We start from the raw sequence: 12801 nt of genomic DNA on the forward strand, positions 1-12801 counted from the left end.
GGGCATACTGCGCATGTGTGAAGTGTTTGAATATCACTCTCTTCATACCAATCTGATGCGCACGCGTGAAAACTCTGTCAATAAACTTGATATTATGTAGTTAGTGCGCATGCGCCAGCCAATTGAACAAATGCAGGAATAGACCAATACAACAATAGCATATTGCGCATGTGTGGAAAGTTATGGTATTTCACAGTTCATATTAGTGCGCATGCATGACAAGCTCTATTTACAATCCTTCAACAAAAACGTATACTGAATACTATGCTTCCACAGTATAATGTGCATGTGCCGGCAGATAGAAAATATACAGGGATATTCACTGCCCATGCGTCAACTAACTCAATATTTACTGGTATTACACAGCTATTGCGCTTGCGTGAGGACTTAAAAAGAAACTCAGCATTGATGCCACACACTTAGTAAGCTAATATCAATGCCATAAGAAGTTAATTATATGCATAGATACAAATAGAATATATAACAGAATAAATCTTCAAATTCATATGCCACAGAACCAGAGGTCTCAGAATGTTTTGAGCATCATGGCAGTTAACAATACATAATGCTGAGTATCCTTAGTATTAACACAGATTGTTTGCCCCAAATACACCATTTTCAGAATTTATATTGTTAAGTTACTATATTATGCATCAGAATGTCAAACGGGTCAGTAGTACACCGAATATTTTAATTATCACTGTTGATCCATAATCAATAGTCTGTTGTTAGCTCAGAGCGAATATCCTCCCTCATTGGTGGCAGGTATACCGACCGGACAATATCTCCGCTTGTGTAGGAATTGTTCTACCGTACAAGAATTCCAGAGTCAGTCTAAGGAATTAAGAGATCAGATCCTGGCTCGTGGTTATAATATCAATAGCCTTAAGCGATTTTACTATCGCACCTTGTATAGTAATAGAGAAGACTTACTTTGCCTTAACATCAGGAAGCAAAGTGAAAAGAAAATTAGGTGTATTGGTACGTATAACAAACGATGGTGATCCATCAAACGTATCTTCTCACGGCACTGGCATTTATTGTTCACAGACGCTGATCTCAAGGAGGTCTTGGGCCCGACACAGTTGATCATGAGCAGACACTCCAGAAATCTTTGTGATCGCCGTGTTCATAGTCACCATCAGTGACCTAAAAGCACTAACTGGCTCAGTTCACCTGTTAAAGGGATGTTTAGATGCCAGGGCTGAAAGGCATGCAAATTTGTCCTTCCAACAAAAATGTTCAATAACCATGATGGCACACAACAGTTTATAGTTGAAACACTTATAACCTGTCGGACCACAAACGTCATTTACCTTATCACATGTATGTGCGGTAAACGTTATGTGGGTAAAACTACTTGACAGTTGCATAGACGAATTCTTGAACTCCATCAAACATGCAACGAACCCCGGATGCTAAACATGTTCTTCAGTACCATAATGGCGATTTGAACTGCCTTTCATTTGCGGGCATCTACCATCTAAAAAGCCCCAGCAGAGGTGGTAATAATGACAAAATGTTACTACGCATTGAGGCTGAGTGGATTTACAAACTTAGGACACGTAGTCCTAATGGTCTCAATCAAGTCTTTACCTTCACACAGTATTCCAAGAGACTTATGTTCCAACTGTGTGTGTATGTACAGTCATGTGAAAAAGCAAGTATACCCTCTTTGAATTCCATGGTTTTACATATCAGGACATAATAACAATCAGCAAGTTTTAAAATGAGGTAAATACAACCTCAGATGAACAACAACACATGACATATTACACTGTGTCATGATTTATTTAACAAAAATAAAGCCAAAATGGAGAAGCTATGTGTGAAAAACTAAGTACACCCTTACTGCTTTCTTAGGAACTAAGATGCTAAGTAGAAGACAGGTGCTGCTAATCAAATGCCCTTGATTAATTGATCATCAGCAAGTGTAACCACCTCTATAAAAGCCAACGTTTTAGCAGTTTGTAGGTCTGGAGCATTCAGGTGTGTGTTAACACAATGCCAAGGAGGAAAGACATCAGCAATTATCTTAGAGAAGCAATTGTTGCTGCCCATCAATCTGAGAAGGGTTATAAGGCCATTTCCAAACAATTTAAAGTCCAGCATTCTACAGTGAGAAAGATTATTCAAAAGTGGAAAACATTCAAGACAGTTGCCAATCTTCCCAGGAGTGGAGATCCCAGCAAATTCACCCCAAGGTCAGACCGTGCAATGCTCAGAGAAATTGCAAAATACCCAAGAGTTACATCTCAGACTCTACAGGCCTCAGGTAGCATGTTAAATGTTAAAGTTCATGACAGTACAATTAGAAAAAGACTGAACAAGTATGGTTTGTTTGCAAGGGTTGCCAGGAGAAAACCTCTTCTCTCTAAAAAGAACATGGCAGCACGGCTTAGTTTTGCAAAGTTGCATCTGAACAAACCACAAGACTTCTGGAACAATGTCCTTTGGACAGACGAGATCAAAGTGGAGATGTTTGGCCATAATGCACAGCGCCACATTTGGCAAAAACCAAACACCGCATATCAGCACAAACACCTCATACTGCACCGACACACTTTATTCGAGCAAATACCCGGTATGTACCTGGCAGATACCTGGAATGCGCCACTCCTCACCTCTGACAAGCCCCGTTGCATTTGCCTTCCCAGCCTGGGTTCATGCCTGGCTGATGGGCGGATGATCTGTTAAATGATAATGATTAGGATTTAATAGGCTGCAATGCTTCGCGTGTCTACCAGATGGCATAAATTCATGAATTGTAATGCAGTATATATATACTGTGCAGTATTGCAGCCAGCGGGAATAAAATGCTTCAATCCCTGCTTGGAAAATAACTCAATGCACTCGGGCAGAAAACAGTCACAAACCTCAATACACCCGGGTATACCTGAATTCGTGGGACTAGCCAAGCTCGAATAAAGTGTGTCGCCAGTGTACCAACTGTCAAGCACGGTGGTGGAGGGGTGATGATTTGGGCTTGTTTTTGCAGCCACAGGACCTGGGAACCTTGCAGTCATTGAGTCGACCATGAACTCCTCTGTATACCAAAGTATTCTAGAGTCAAATGTGAGGCCATCTATCCGACAGCTAAAGCTTGGCTGAAATTGGTTCATGCAACAGGACAATGATCCCAAGCACACCAGCAAATCTACAACAGAATGGCTGAAAAAGAAAAGAATCAAGGTATTCCAATGGCCCAGTCAAAGTACAGACCTCAACCCGATTGAAATGCTGTGGCTGGACATTAAGAGAGCTCTGCATAAACAAATCCCACAAACCTCAATGAACTGAAGCAACGTTGTAAAGAAGAGTGGGCCAAAATTCTCCACAACAATGTGTAAGACTGATAAAGTCATACAGAAAATGATTACTTCAAGTTATTGCTGCTAAAGATGTGTACTGTAATATGTCATGTGTTGTTGTTCATCTGTGGTTGTTTTTACCTAATTTTGATTTTGTCCTGATATGTAAAACCATGGAATTCAAAGAGGGTGTACTTTCTTTTTCACATGACATATATATATATATATATATATATATATATATATATATATATATATATATATATTATACACTGTGTGTATATATATATATATATATATATATATATATATATATATATATATATATATATATATATATATATATATATATATATATATATAGGCAATACGATACCGCATCAAGATGAAATATCAGAGGCAGCACTCCAAATGGTAATCAAAATATTGTATTGAATCAACAAGACATCATTCCTACGTTTCGGTCCTCAAACGGGACCTTTATCAAGGTGATGTGCCATCACCTTGATAAAGGTCCCGTTTGAGGACCGAAACGTAGGAATGATGTCTTGTTGATTCAATACAATATTTTGATTACCATTTGGAGTGCTGCCTCTGATATTTCATCTTGATGCGGTATCGTATTGCCTAAATTATTTTATAGGATTTGCACCCAGTATTTTGTTGATTCGGACGGAGTGCTTGTGGTTCTTTCAAACTGCTATATATATATATATATATATATATATATATATATATATATATATATATATATATATATATATATATATATATATATATATAATCCAATGTGCACAGCCGGCACACAATATGCAAGTAAATAAGTTTTGGTGCTTATCCCATAAAGCAATAACAGACCATACGATACCGGTTGCAACACGACATCAAGGGACAGCACGCAGGTAAGTAAATTAAAAATGTTCTATATTTGATAGGAGAAGGCATTAAAACTGGGTCATGTTTGAATAATGGGGGATTTTAATTATCCAGATATAGACTGGGGCAATGAGATTAGCGTTACAACAAAAGGAAACAGGTTTTTGGGGGTGCTTAAAGATAATTATATCACCCAAATTATTGAGGAACCAACCAGGAGAGGGGCAGTTCTGGATTTGGTCATACCAAACAATGTAGAAGTAATAACAAATATTCAAGTTCTGGAACATTTGGGTAACAGTGATCATAACATGGTCTCATTTGAAATTAATTATCAAAAAACAGATTACTTGGGTTCAACAAAGACTTTAAACTTTAGAAAGGCAGATTTTAATAAACTGAGGTCTAATCTAGTAGTAATACAATGGGATTATGTTTTTGCAGGGAAAAATGTAGAAGATAAATGGGCAGTCTTTAAAACATTGTTAGAAAAGCACACTTATCAGTGTATACCCTTGGGTAATAAGTATAAAAGAAATAAGTCAAAACCAATGTGGCTAAATAAACAGGCAGGGGAGGAAATGGACAAGAAGAGGAAGGCGTTTAGATTCTTTAAGTCAGAAGGGACAGAGACATCGTATCAGAATTATAAGGAATGTAACAAAAATTGCAAAAGGGCAATTAAATTAGCAAAAATGGATAATGAAAAAAGGATTGCAATAGAAAGTAAGGTCAACCCTAAAAAGTTCTTTAAGTACCTTAATAACAAAAAAATGAGAAAAGAAAATATAGGACCCTTTCAGTGTGAGATGGGTAGGCAGATTATTGGAGATAAGGAAAAAGCAGAGGTATTAAACAAATTATTTGCCTCTGTGTTTACCAGGGAAGAATCAAGTTCAATAGTAGTGCCACAGGAGGAAGCCACAACCTCCATATTAATGACCAATTGGTTAACTGAGGAAGAAGTTCATAAGCGACTTGAAAAAATTAAAGTAAATAAGGCACCTGGCCCCGATGGCATACATCCAAGAGTTCTCAAGGAGTTAAGCTCAGTAATAGCAAAACCAATTATATTTAATATTCAAGGACTCCATTTCCACAGGCTCAGTACCACAAGATTGGTGTAAAGCAGATGTGGTGCCTATATTTAAAAAAGGGAGCTAGATCACACCCGGGGAATTACAGACCTGTAAGCCTGACTTCAATAGTAGGGAAACTACTTGAAGGTTTAATACGGGATAATATTCAGGAATACCTAATGGAAAACAAAATTATTAGTAATAGTCAGCATAGATTCATGAAGGATAGATCTTGCCAAACTAACCTTATTTGTTTCTTTGAGGAGGTAAGTAGGAATTTAGACCAGGGTAATGCAGTTGATGTGGTCTACTTAGATTTTGCAAAGGCTTTTGATACGGTTTCACACAAGAGTTTGGTGTACAAAATAAAGAAAATTGGATTCAGTAATAATATATGCACCTGGATTGAAAACTGGTTAAAGGACAGACAACAGAGGGTTGTCATAAATGGAACTGTTTCAGATTGGGCTAAAGTCGTGAGTAGAGTACCTCAAGGATCGGTACTGGGACCCCTGCTTTTAACTTGTTTATTAATGACCTTGAGGTTGGGATCGAGAGCAAAGTCTCCATCTTTGCTGATGATACTAAATTGTGTAAGGAATAGAATCAGAGCAGGATGTAATTTCTCTTCAGAAGGACTTGGAGAGACTGAAAACGTGGGCAGGTAAATGGCAAATGAGGTTTAATACAGATAAATGTAAGGTTATGCATTTGGGATGCAAGAATAAAAAGGCGACTTACAAATTAAATGGAGATATATTGGGGGAATCCTTGACGGAGAAGGATTTAGGAGTGCTTGTAGACAGCAGGCTTAGCAATAGTGCCCAATGTCATGCAGTAGCTGCAAAGGCAAACAAGATCTTATCTTGCATCAAACGGGCAATGGATGGAAGGGAAGTAAACATAATTATGCCCCTTTACAAAGCATTAGCAAGACCACACCTTGAATATGGAGTACAATTTTGGGCACCAATCCAAAGAAAAGACATTATGGAACTAGAGAGAGTGCAGAGAAGAGCCACCAAATTAATACAGGGGATGGACATTCTAATTTATGAGGAGTGGCTAGCTAAATTAGATTTATTTACATTAGAAAAGAGGCGTCTAAGAGGGGATATGATAACTATATACAAATATATTCAGGGACAATACAAGGAGCTTTCAAAAGAACTATTAATCCCACGGGCAGTACAAAGGACACGGGCCATCCCTTAAGGTTGGAGGAAAGGAAATTTCACCAGCAACAAAGGAAAGGGTTCTTTACAGTAAGGTCAGTTAAAATGTGGAATTCATTACCCATGGAGACTGTGATGGCAGATACAATAGATTTGTTCAAAAAAAGGTTGGACATGTTTTAGATGGGAAAGGTATACACGGATATACCAAATAAGTATACATGGGAAGGATGGTGATCCAGGGATTAATCCGATTGACAATTCTTGGAGTCAGGAAGGAATTAATTTCTCCCCTTAATGGGGTTTTGTGTTTGCCTTCCTCTGGATCAATAAGTAAGTATAGATATAGAATAAAGTATCTGTTGTCTAAATTTAGCATAGGTTGAACTTGATGGACGTACGTCTTTTTTCAACCTCATCTACTATGTAACTATGTAACTATGATAGAAGACACAAAAACCGAAGTTTCGGTCCCCCAGTGGGACCGAAACGTCGGTTTTTGTGTCTTCTATCAAATATAGAACATTTTTGATTTACTTACCTGCGTGCTGTCCCTTGATGTCGTGTTGCAACCGGTATCGTATGGTCTATATATATATATATATAATACACTGTGTGTGTGTGTGTGTATGTATATATATATATATATATATATATCAGGGAACTGCTGTTAACATTTATAAAATATTATACAGCAAATAAAACTGGAACTTGTGGGTATATTTGGATATCTCAGACAGGTCTGCAGCCTTGTCTTTCACCCATTATCTCTTAGCATGCAGTGCAATTCTTCCACTGCAGCCAGGGATTCTGTGTAATAATGACATGCAAATGAGCACAGTGTGTCACTCTTTACTTCTCATCCATGTTAACATATGTGCCCCTACAGTATAATCCTATGCCAGCCGTATTACACAGCTATTCAGCACAGCCTGGGTTAAAGAAGAAGACCCTAAAGAAACAGACCCTATGTAGCAATGGCATATTAATGAGAACTGGTTATAAGGCAGGAGAAACTTACAAAGGAATTGTAAAGAAAAAAACGAAACTAAATTAACAATTATCTGTATGTAGTGGAAAACTATCCCCGCATACAGTAATTTCTCAAGGTTTTTGTTAAACGACTTGAAGAATGAATTTTGTCCACGTATTTTATTTAAGCTATGAATCCTGGCAGCGGGGGAAAAAGTCAAGTACTGGAATCACTTGTGTGAATGAGATAATGATTGAGAGGCTGACTCTTCCCTGGGAGGTTAAGGCCATCTGACACAGATAGTTTTGTAATCTTTACAAGCCAATATGAAAAGGTAGTTAAGCGATGGAGGGACAGATTCTCTGATTGTATTTGCTTTTTTAAGGTCAAGGTGATGATGTGAGGGCATGCCATCTCCATCCCGAATATCAAGGAATCTGAGATCATTTCTTCTTGCGCCTTAACACATCTTGGTTATATTCATCTTCTATATTTTCTCCAACGTTAGATTTTTTTTTTTAAAATACAGTATATTTATTTTTATCATTGAAATGTAATGTTGTGCTGATCTTGAACCTACGTGGTATCACCGCCAACTTATCCAATATTCTCAGAGCCAACTGATGACTAGGTCTTGTTGACGGATAATTAAAATTGCTCGGTCCAGTGTTTTGCCGTTTTTACTGGCCAGAAAGCAATCTTTCCGAAACAATTGGCTTCTTTAAACAAATATAACAGCGCTAAAAGCAAATATTTGGCTGGATTAGTTTCCGTGGAAATGAAATACAAAATTAATTTCTTTGAAAGGGGAAGTGTTTGCTAGCCCAGGATGCTAAACTCAGGTCCTCAAGACCCCCCCTCCCCCACCCCCTCTCCCCCCCAAGGTCATGTTTTCAAGATAGCCAAGCTTCAGCACAGGTGGCTCAATCAGATGCTCAGACAAAGACTAAGGCTGAGTACCCGCTGGAGCTGAGCGGGCGGCGCTTGTGGCGGTTACTTACATCTATAGATATGTGTAAGTCCCCGCTCATGCGGTGTGCGCGGCGCTCGTGCCCCCCCCGCACGCACACAAATGCCAGGACACCTGGCGCTCATGAAGCATGAGCACGCACAGCGCCAGCGGAGTCTCTGCCTATGTCTCTTATTGAGCCAACTGAGCTAAAGCAGGGACAGATTGAGCCACCTTTGCTGAAGCAGGGATATCCTGAAAATCTGACCTGTTGGGGGAGATTGAAGACTGGAGTTGCCCACCCCTGTGTTATAACATTTAACTACATTATTTTTTGTTAGATTTCCACCTGTTAAAGCAGTAATCCCGCCCAGAATGTTGGCCCGCGTGACGTGGGGATTTAAATACAAGGAAATACTGGTTGCACCTTTCCCGGGAACCAAGAGGGTCCCCGGAACCAAAAATAATGTGCTTCAGCTCCAGGAACCTCCTGTTTCCCATCCATTGTTTGTTTTAAAGGGCAGGAGAAAACTGCTACCTTAATTGTATTGTATGTCTTTATTTATATAGCGCCAAAAGTGTATTCAGCGCTTCACAAAGAATACAGTACAGGGAATTATAATTATACAATAAGTGCAGCAAAATCAGACAATAGGAAAGGAAATCCCTGCCCCAAAGAGCTTACAATCTAAGAGGTTTAATGGGAAACTTACAGAGACAGCAGGTGAGGGAGTAAGTACTGTAGATGGCAGTGCTTGATCATAATGGGTGGTAGGAGTGACTGAGTGTGTGATATTAGCCATGAGGGCAGGCTATTGGGATGCTTGATTTGTGGGGTAAAATTTAAGGAAGGTCAGTGTTAAATGAAAATGTTAACACCATTTACAGGGGAAGAGGTGGCAGGGAGGCATGAGTGAGATCAGGTGTGTATGCCTGGCTTCAGGCTTAGGTAAGATCCCCAGCAGCAGGAAGGAGTAGATAGAGGGTGTGAATAGAGGATTTTTGTGGGTGTTTTTTATTGAGGGGTAAAGAAGTTGTTGGGAGTTAGGTGTATAAATAATGGTGCAGTGGGGATGTTGTAGAGAACAGAAATGCTCACAAAGGAGTGAGGAAACAGATAAAGAAATAGGGAGGGCATAGTGAGATGCAGGAGGAGAGAGTTCCAAGGTACTGGAGGATAAAAGTGTACAAATAAATCATAGTTGTTAAAAGTTAATGTCTCACAGTGGCAACGTTGTAATGCAGAGTCCAGACTTCCTCCAATCTTCACCTCCAAAATTAACTCTTTTGATGTACACTTATGATGTGACGCTTTTGATGTTACACAGCCTTATGGCTAAACAGCCATGCTACAGTGACTTAAGTACCCTATTCACATGCATTTGACTAACACTTAAGGGAGGGGTTTGTCTAATCAATTCAGACTTACAAAATAGTTAATTAGATTATCATTTCTCTCTCAATTGATAGGAACCAGCTCACAAACATACCCAAAAGCCAATTAAATCTTAATTTCTCTGGTTGGTAGAATGCAGCTCAATGACACATACCCCAAAAGCCAATTAAATCTTAATTTCTCTGGTTGGTAGAATGCAGCTAAATGACACATACCTGTTTGAAAAGATAAATCAGAATGTTAATCCAGATATTCAGAATGCATCCATGATTAAAGATAGAAAGATAGAAATAAAACATCCAGAGATATGAACTCCAAAATATAATATTAACACCTATAATGTAATGTTAATCTGCAGCATCTGATGGGCACCTCCATTTTATCCTCCCGAACGCTTAATTTTTCAAACACTTGTATCTCCTAGACGGGGGCATCTTTTTTGGAAACAAAGACAGCGTTAGAATGGGCAAGAAGAGGTCTCTTAAACCACATAAAATACAAACCAAACTAAACTGCAATGTCGTGAACCGCTGCTTTAAGTACATTGACCAAAAATAAGTTATGCCAGGAAACAGTGAAACGGTGAAGGACCTTTGAAACGATCGGTAAACCTGCACTTAAGTAGAAAGAATAACTGCAAGACTCATGAACTTGTTTCTGATGGAAATGTTCGCTTTCGTTGTAATGTAGTAACACAAGCCATTAAGTTTGCATTTCTTCTGGCAAAACACAATCATAGCAGATGGCGCCTTTTCTCCTAATTTCTCTATATTTGAGATTGGACATGTACCTTGGCTTGTTCAGTCATTTTATAGTTGTAACATAGCAAGAATCATTAAAGCAGACACAATAATGACATCTTCTCTGCTTGCTGCAGCATACAGTATTACAGGGGGGGCTCAATTCCAAAACTAAAGACCTCCCCCCCTCCCAAAAACAGGTCAGGTTTTCAGGATTTCCCAGCTTCAGCACAAGTGGCTCAAACAGAGGCTCAGAGTCCAAGACTGAGCATCTGATTGAGCCACCTGTGCTGAAGCAGGGACTGGTTTAGCCACCTGTGCTCAATCAGGGATATCCAGAAAACCTGACCAGTTGGGGGGCATGAGGACTGGAGTGGGGCAAAGCAGCATTCAAAGCATTTAGAATAGACGTCTTTCGTTGACATATTATACGTAAGCAATTGCCTTTTCAAAGTCCTTTATGGGACATAAAAACGGGGCCAGCTTCAATATTTTTGAAAACGTCATTATTATGCAGCAGCAGCCACCAACTTACACAAAAATACAAAATAACAGGAAACGTGCCTGTCTTTTATTTTATTCATTAAAGGTCATAGTACAAAGCTGTGCTACTCCCTAAGACACTTTTCAGTACTGTGTGTGTGTGTCTATATATATATATATATATATATATATATATATATATATATATATATATATATATATATATATATCTTGTATATGATCTTGTCATTTCTATAAAACATGTTTAGATTCTGTACATCTCTTTAGTGTTATATTTTCCTATTTCTGCGTTGCATTTGGTGCATTAATATCTGCCGTCTCGTTGCAGGTCGCCTGTATGCAGTTTATTAACGCCCTCGTCACCTCTCCGGAAGACCTGGACTTTAGGATACATCTGAGAAATGAATTTTTGAGATGTGGATTAAAGCAGATATTACCGGTAAGTGAAGGCAGCACGCGGCTAAATGGTGCTACATTTCCTCTACCAGATCCGGAGAGTCATCTCGCTGCAGACATTTGGTATTCTGCGCCTTTGAGGACAGGGTACTTGTTTCCCATAAAGTCTGCGGCTGACTGCTGGTAAATGTGTAGATTGCCGCAAGCATAACAAAGGTTTACGATACTGCGGTGTATAAACTCGGCTCGTATAAGAAATAAATAGGTAAAAGATTATTTTTATTTCACATGACAAATCACGTGTGAGCACATTCACGTCTCAGACAGGTCTGCAGCCTGCCTTTCCCCATTATCTCTTAGCATACAGTGCTTCCACTCAGCCCTGCCCTTCCCCATTATCTCTTAGCATACAGCGCTTCCACTGCAGCCTGCCTCTCCCCATTATCTCTTAGCATACAGTGCTTCCACTCAGCCCTGCCCTTCCCCATTATCTCTTAGCATACAGTGCTTCCACTCAGCCCTGCCCTTCCCCATAATCTCTTAGCATACAGTGCTTCCACTCAGCCCTGCCCTTCCCCATTATCTCGTAGCATACAGCGCTTCCACTGCAGCCTGCCTCTCCCCATTATCTCTTAGCATACAGTGCTTCCACTGCAGCCCTGCCCTTCCCCATTATCTCTTAGCATGCAGCGCTTCCACTGCAGCCCTGCCCTTCCCTATTATCTCTTAGCATGCAGCGCTTCCACTGCAGCCCTGCCCTTCCCCATTATCTCTTAGCATACAGTGCTTCCACTGCAGCCCTCCCCGTCCCCATTATCTCTTAGCATACAGCGCTTCCACTGCAGCCCTGCCCGTCCCCATTATCTCTTAGCATACAGCACTCCCACTGCAGCCCTGCCTTTCCCCATTATCTCTTAGCATACAGCGCTTCCACTGCAGCCCTGCCTTTCCCCATTATCTCTTAGCATACAGCGCTTCCACTGCAGCCTGACTTTCCCCATTATCTCTTAGCATGCAGCGCTTCCACTGCAGCCCTGCCTTCCCCATTATCTCTTAGCATACAGCGCTTCCACTGTAGCCCTGCCCTTCCCCATTATCTCTTAGCATACAGCGCTTCCACTGTAGCCCTGCCCTTCCCCATGATCTCCTAGCATACAGTACAGTGCTTCCACTGCAGCCAGGGATTCTGGGAAATGACATAGAGTCATGGGAACCTAACCCCCTGCGCTTTTAGATTTCATATAGACTGGTAAATTAATCTAGATCACGTTAGTTTTATAGCTCCATGTTAAATTAGGAAAATGAGGAGACCACATTGTCCTGTCCACCCTTATACTCAGTGTATGTAAGGTGTCTATGTTTCATTATCATGTTTCACAGCTTTATGAATAAGGCCATTATT

At 39.8% G+C, this 12801-nt stretch overlaps 1 protein-coding gene across 6 annotated transcripts in view; it reads left to right on the forward strand.

Annotated features, from left to right (window-relative positions):
- Positions 1–12801, forward strand: part of DIAPH2 (diaphanous related formin 2) — a 1317111-nt gene that overhangs the window by 380385 nt on the left and 923925 nt on the right. For all 6 annotated transcript variants that reach the window (XM_075572809.1, XM_075572806.1, XM_075572807.1 and 3 more), the window contains one exon: positions 11332–11442. In XM_075572809.1, the coding sequence (XP_075428924.1) occupies positions 11332–11442 (111 nt within the window). The remainder of the gene's footprint in view (positions 1–11331; positions 11443–12801) is intronic.

Source organism: Ascaphus truei, chromosome 16 (assembly GCF_040206685.1).
Source record: "Ascaphus truei isolate aAscTru1 chromosome 16, aAscTru1.hap1, whole genome shotgun sequence".
Lineage (NCBI taxonomy): Eukaryota > Metazoa > Chordata > Amphibia > Anura > Ascaphidae > Ascaphus > Ascaphus truei.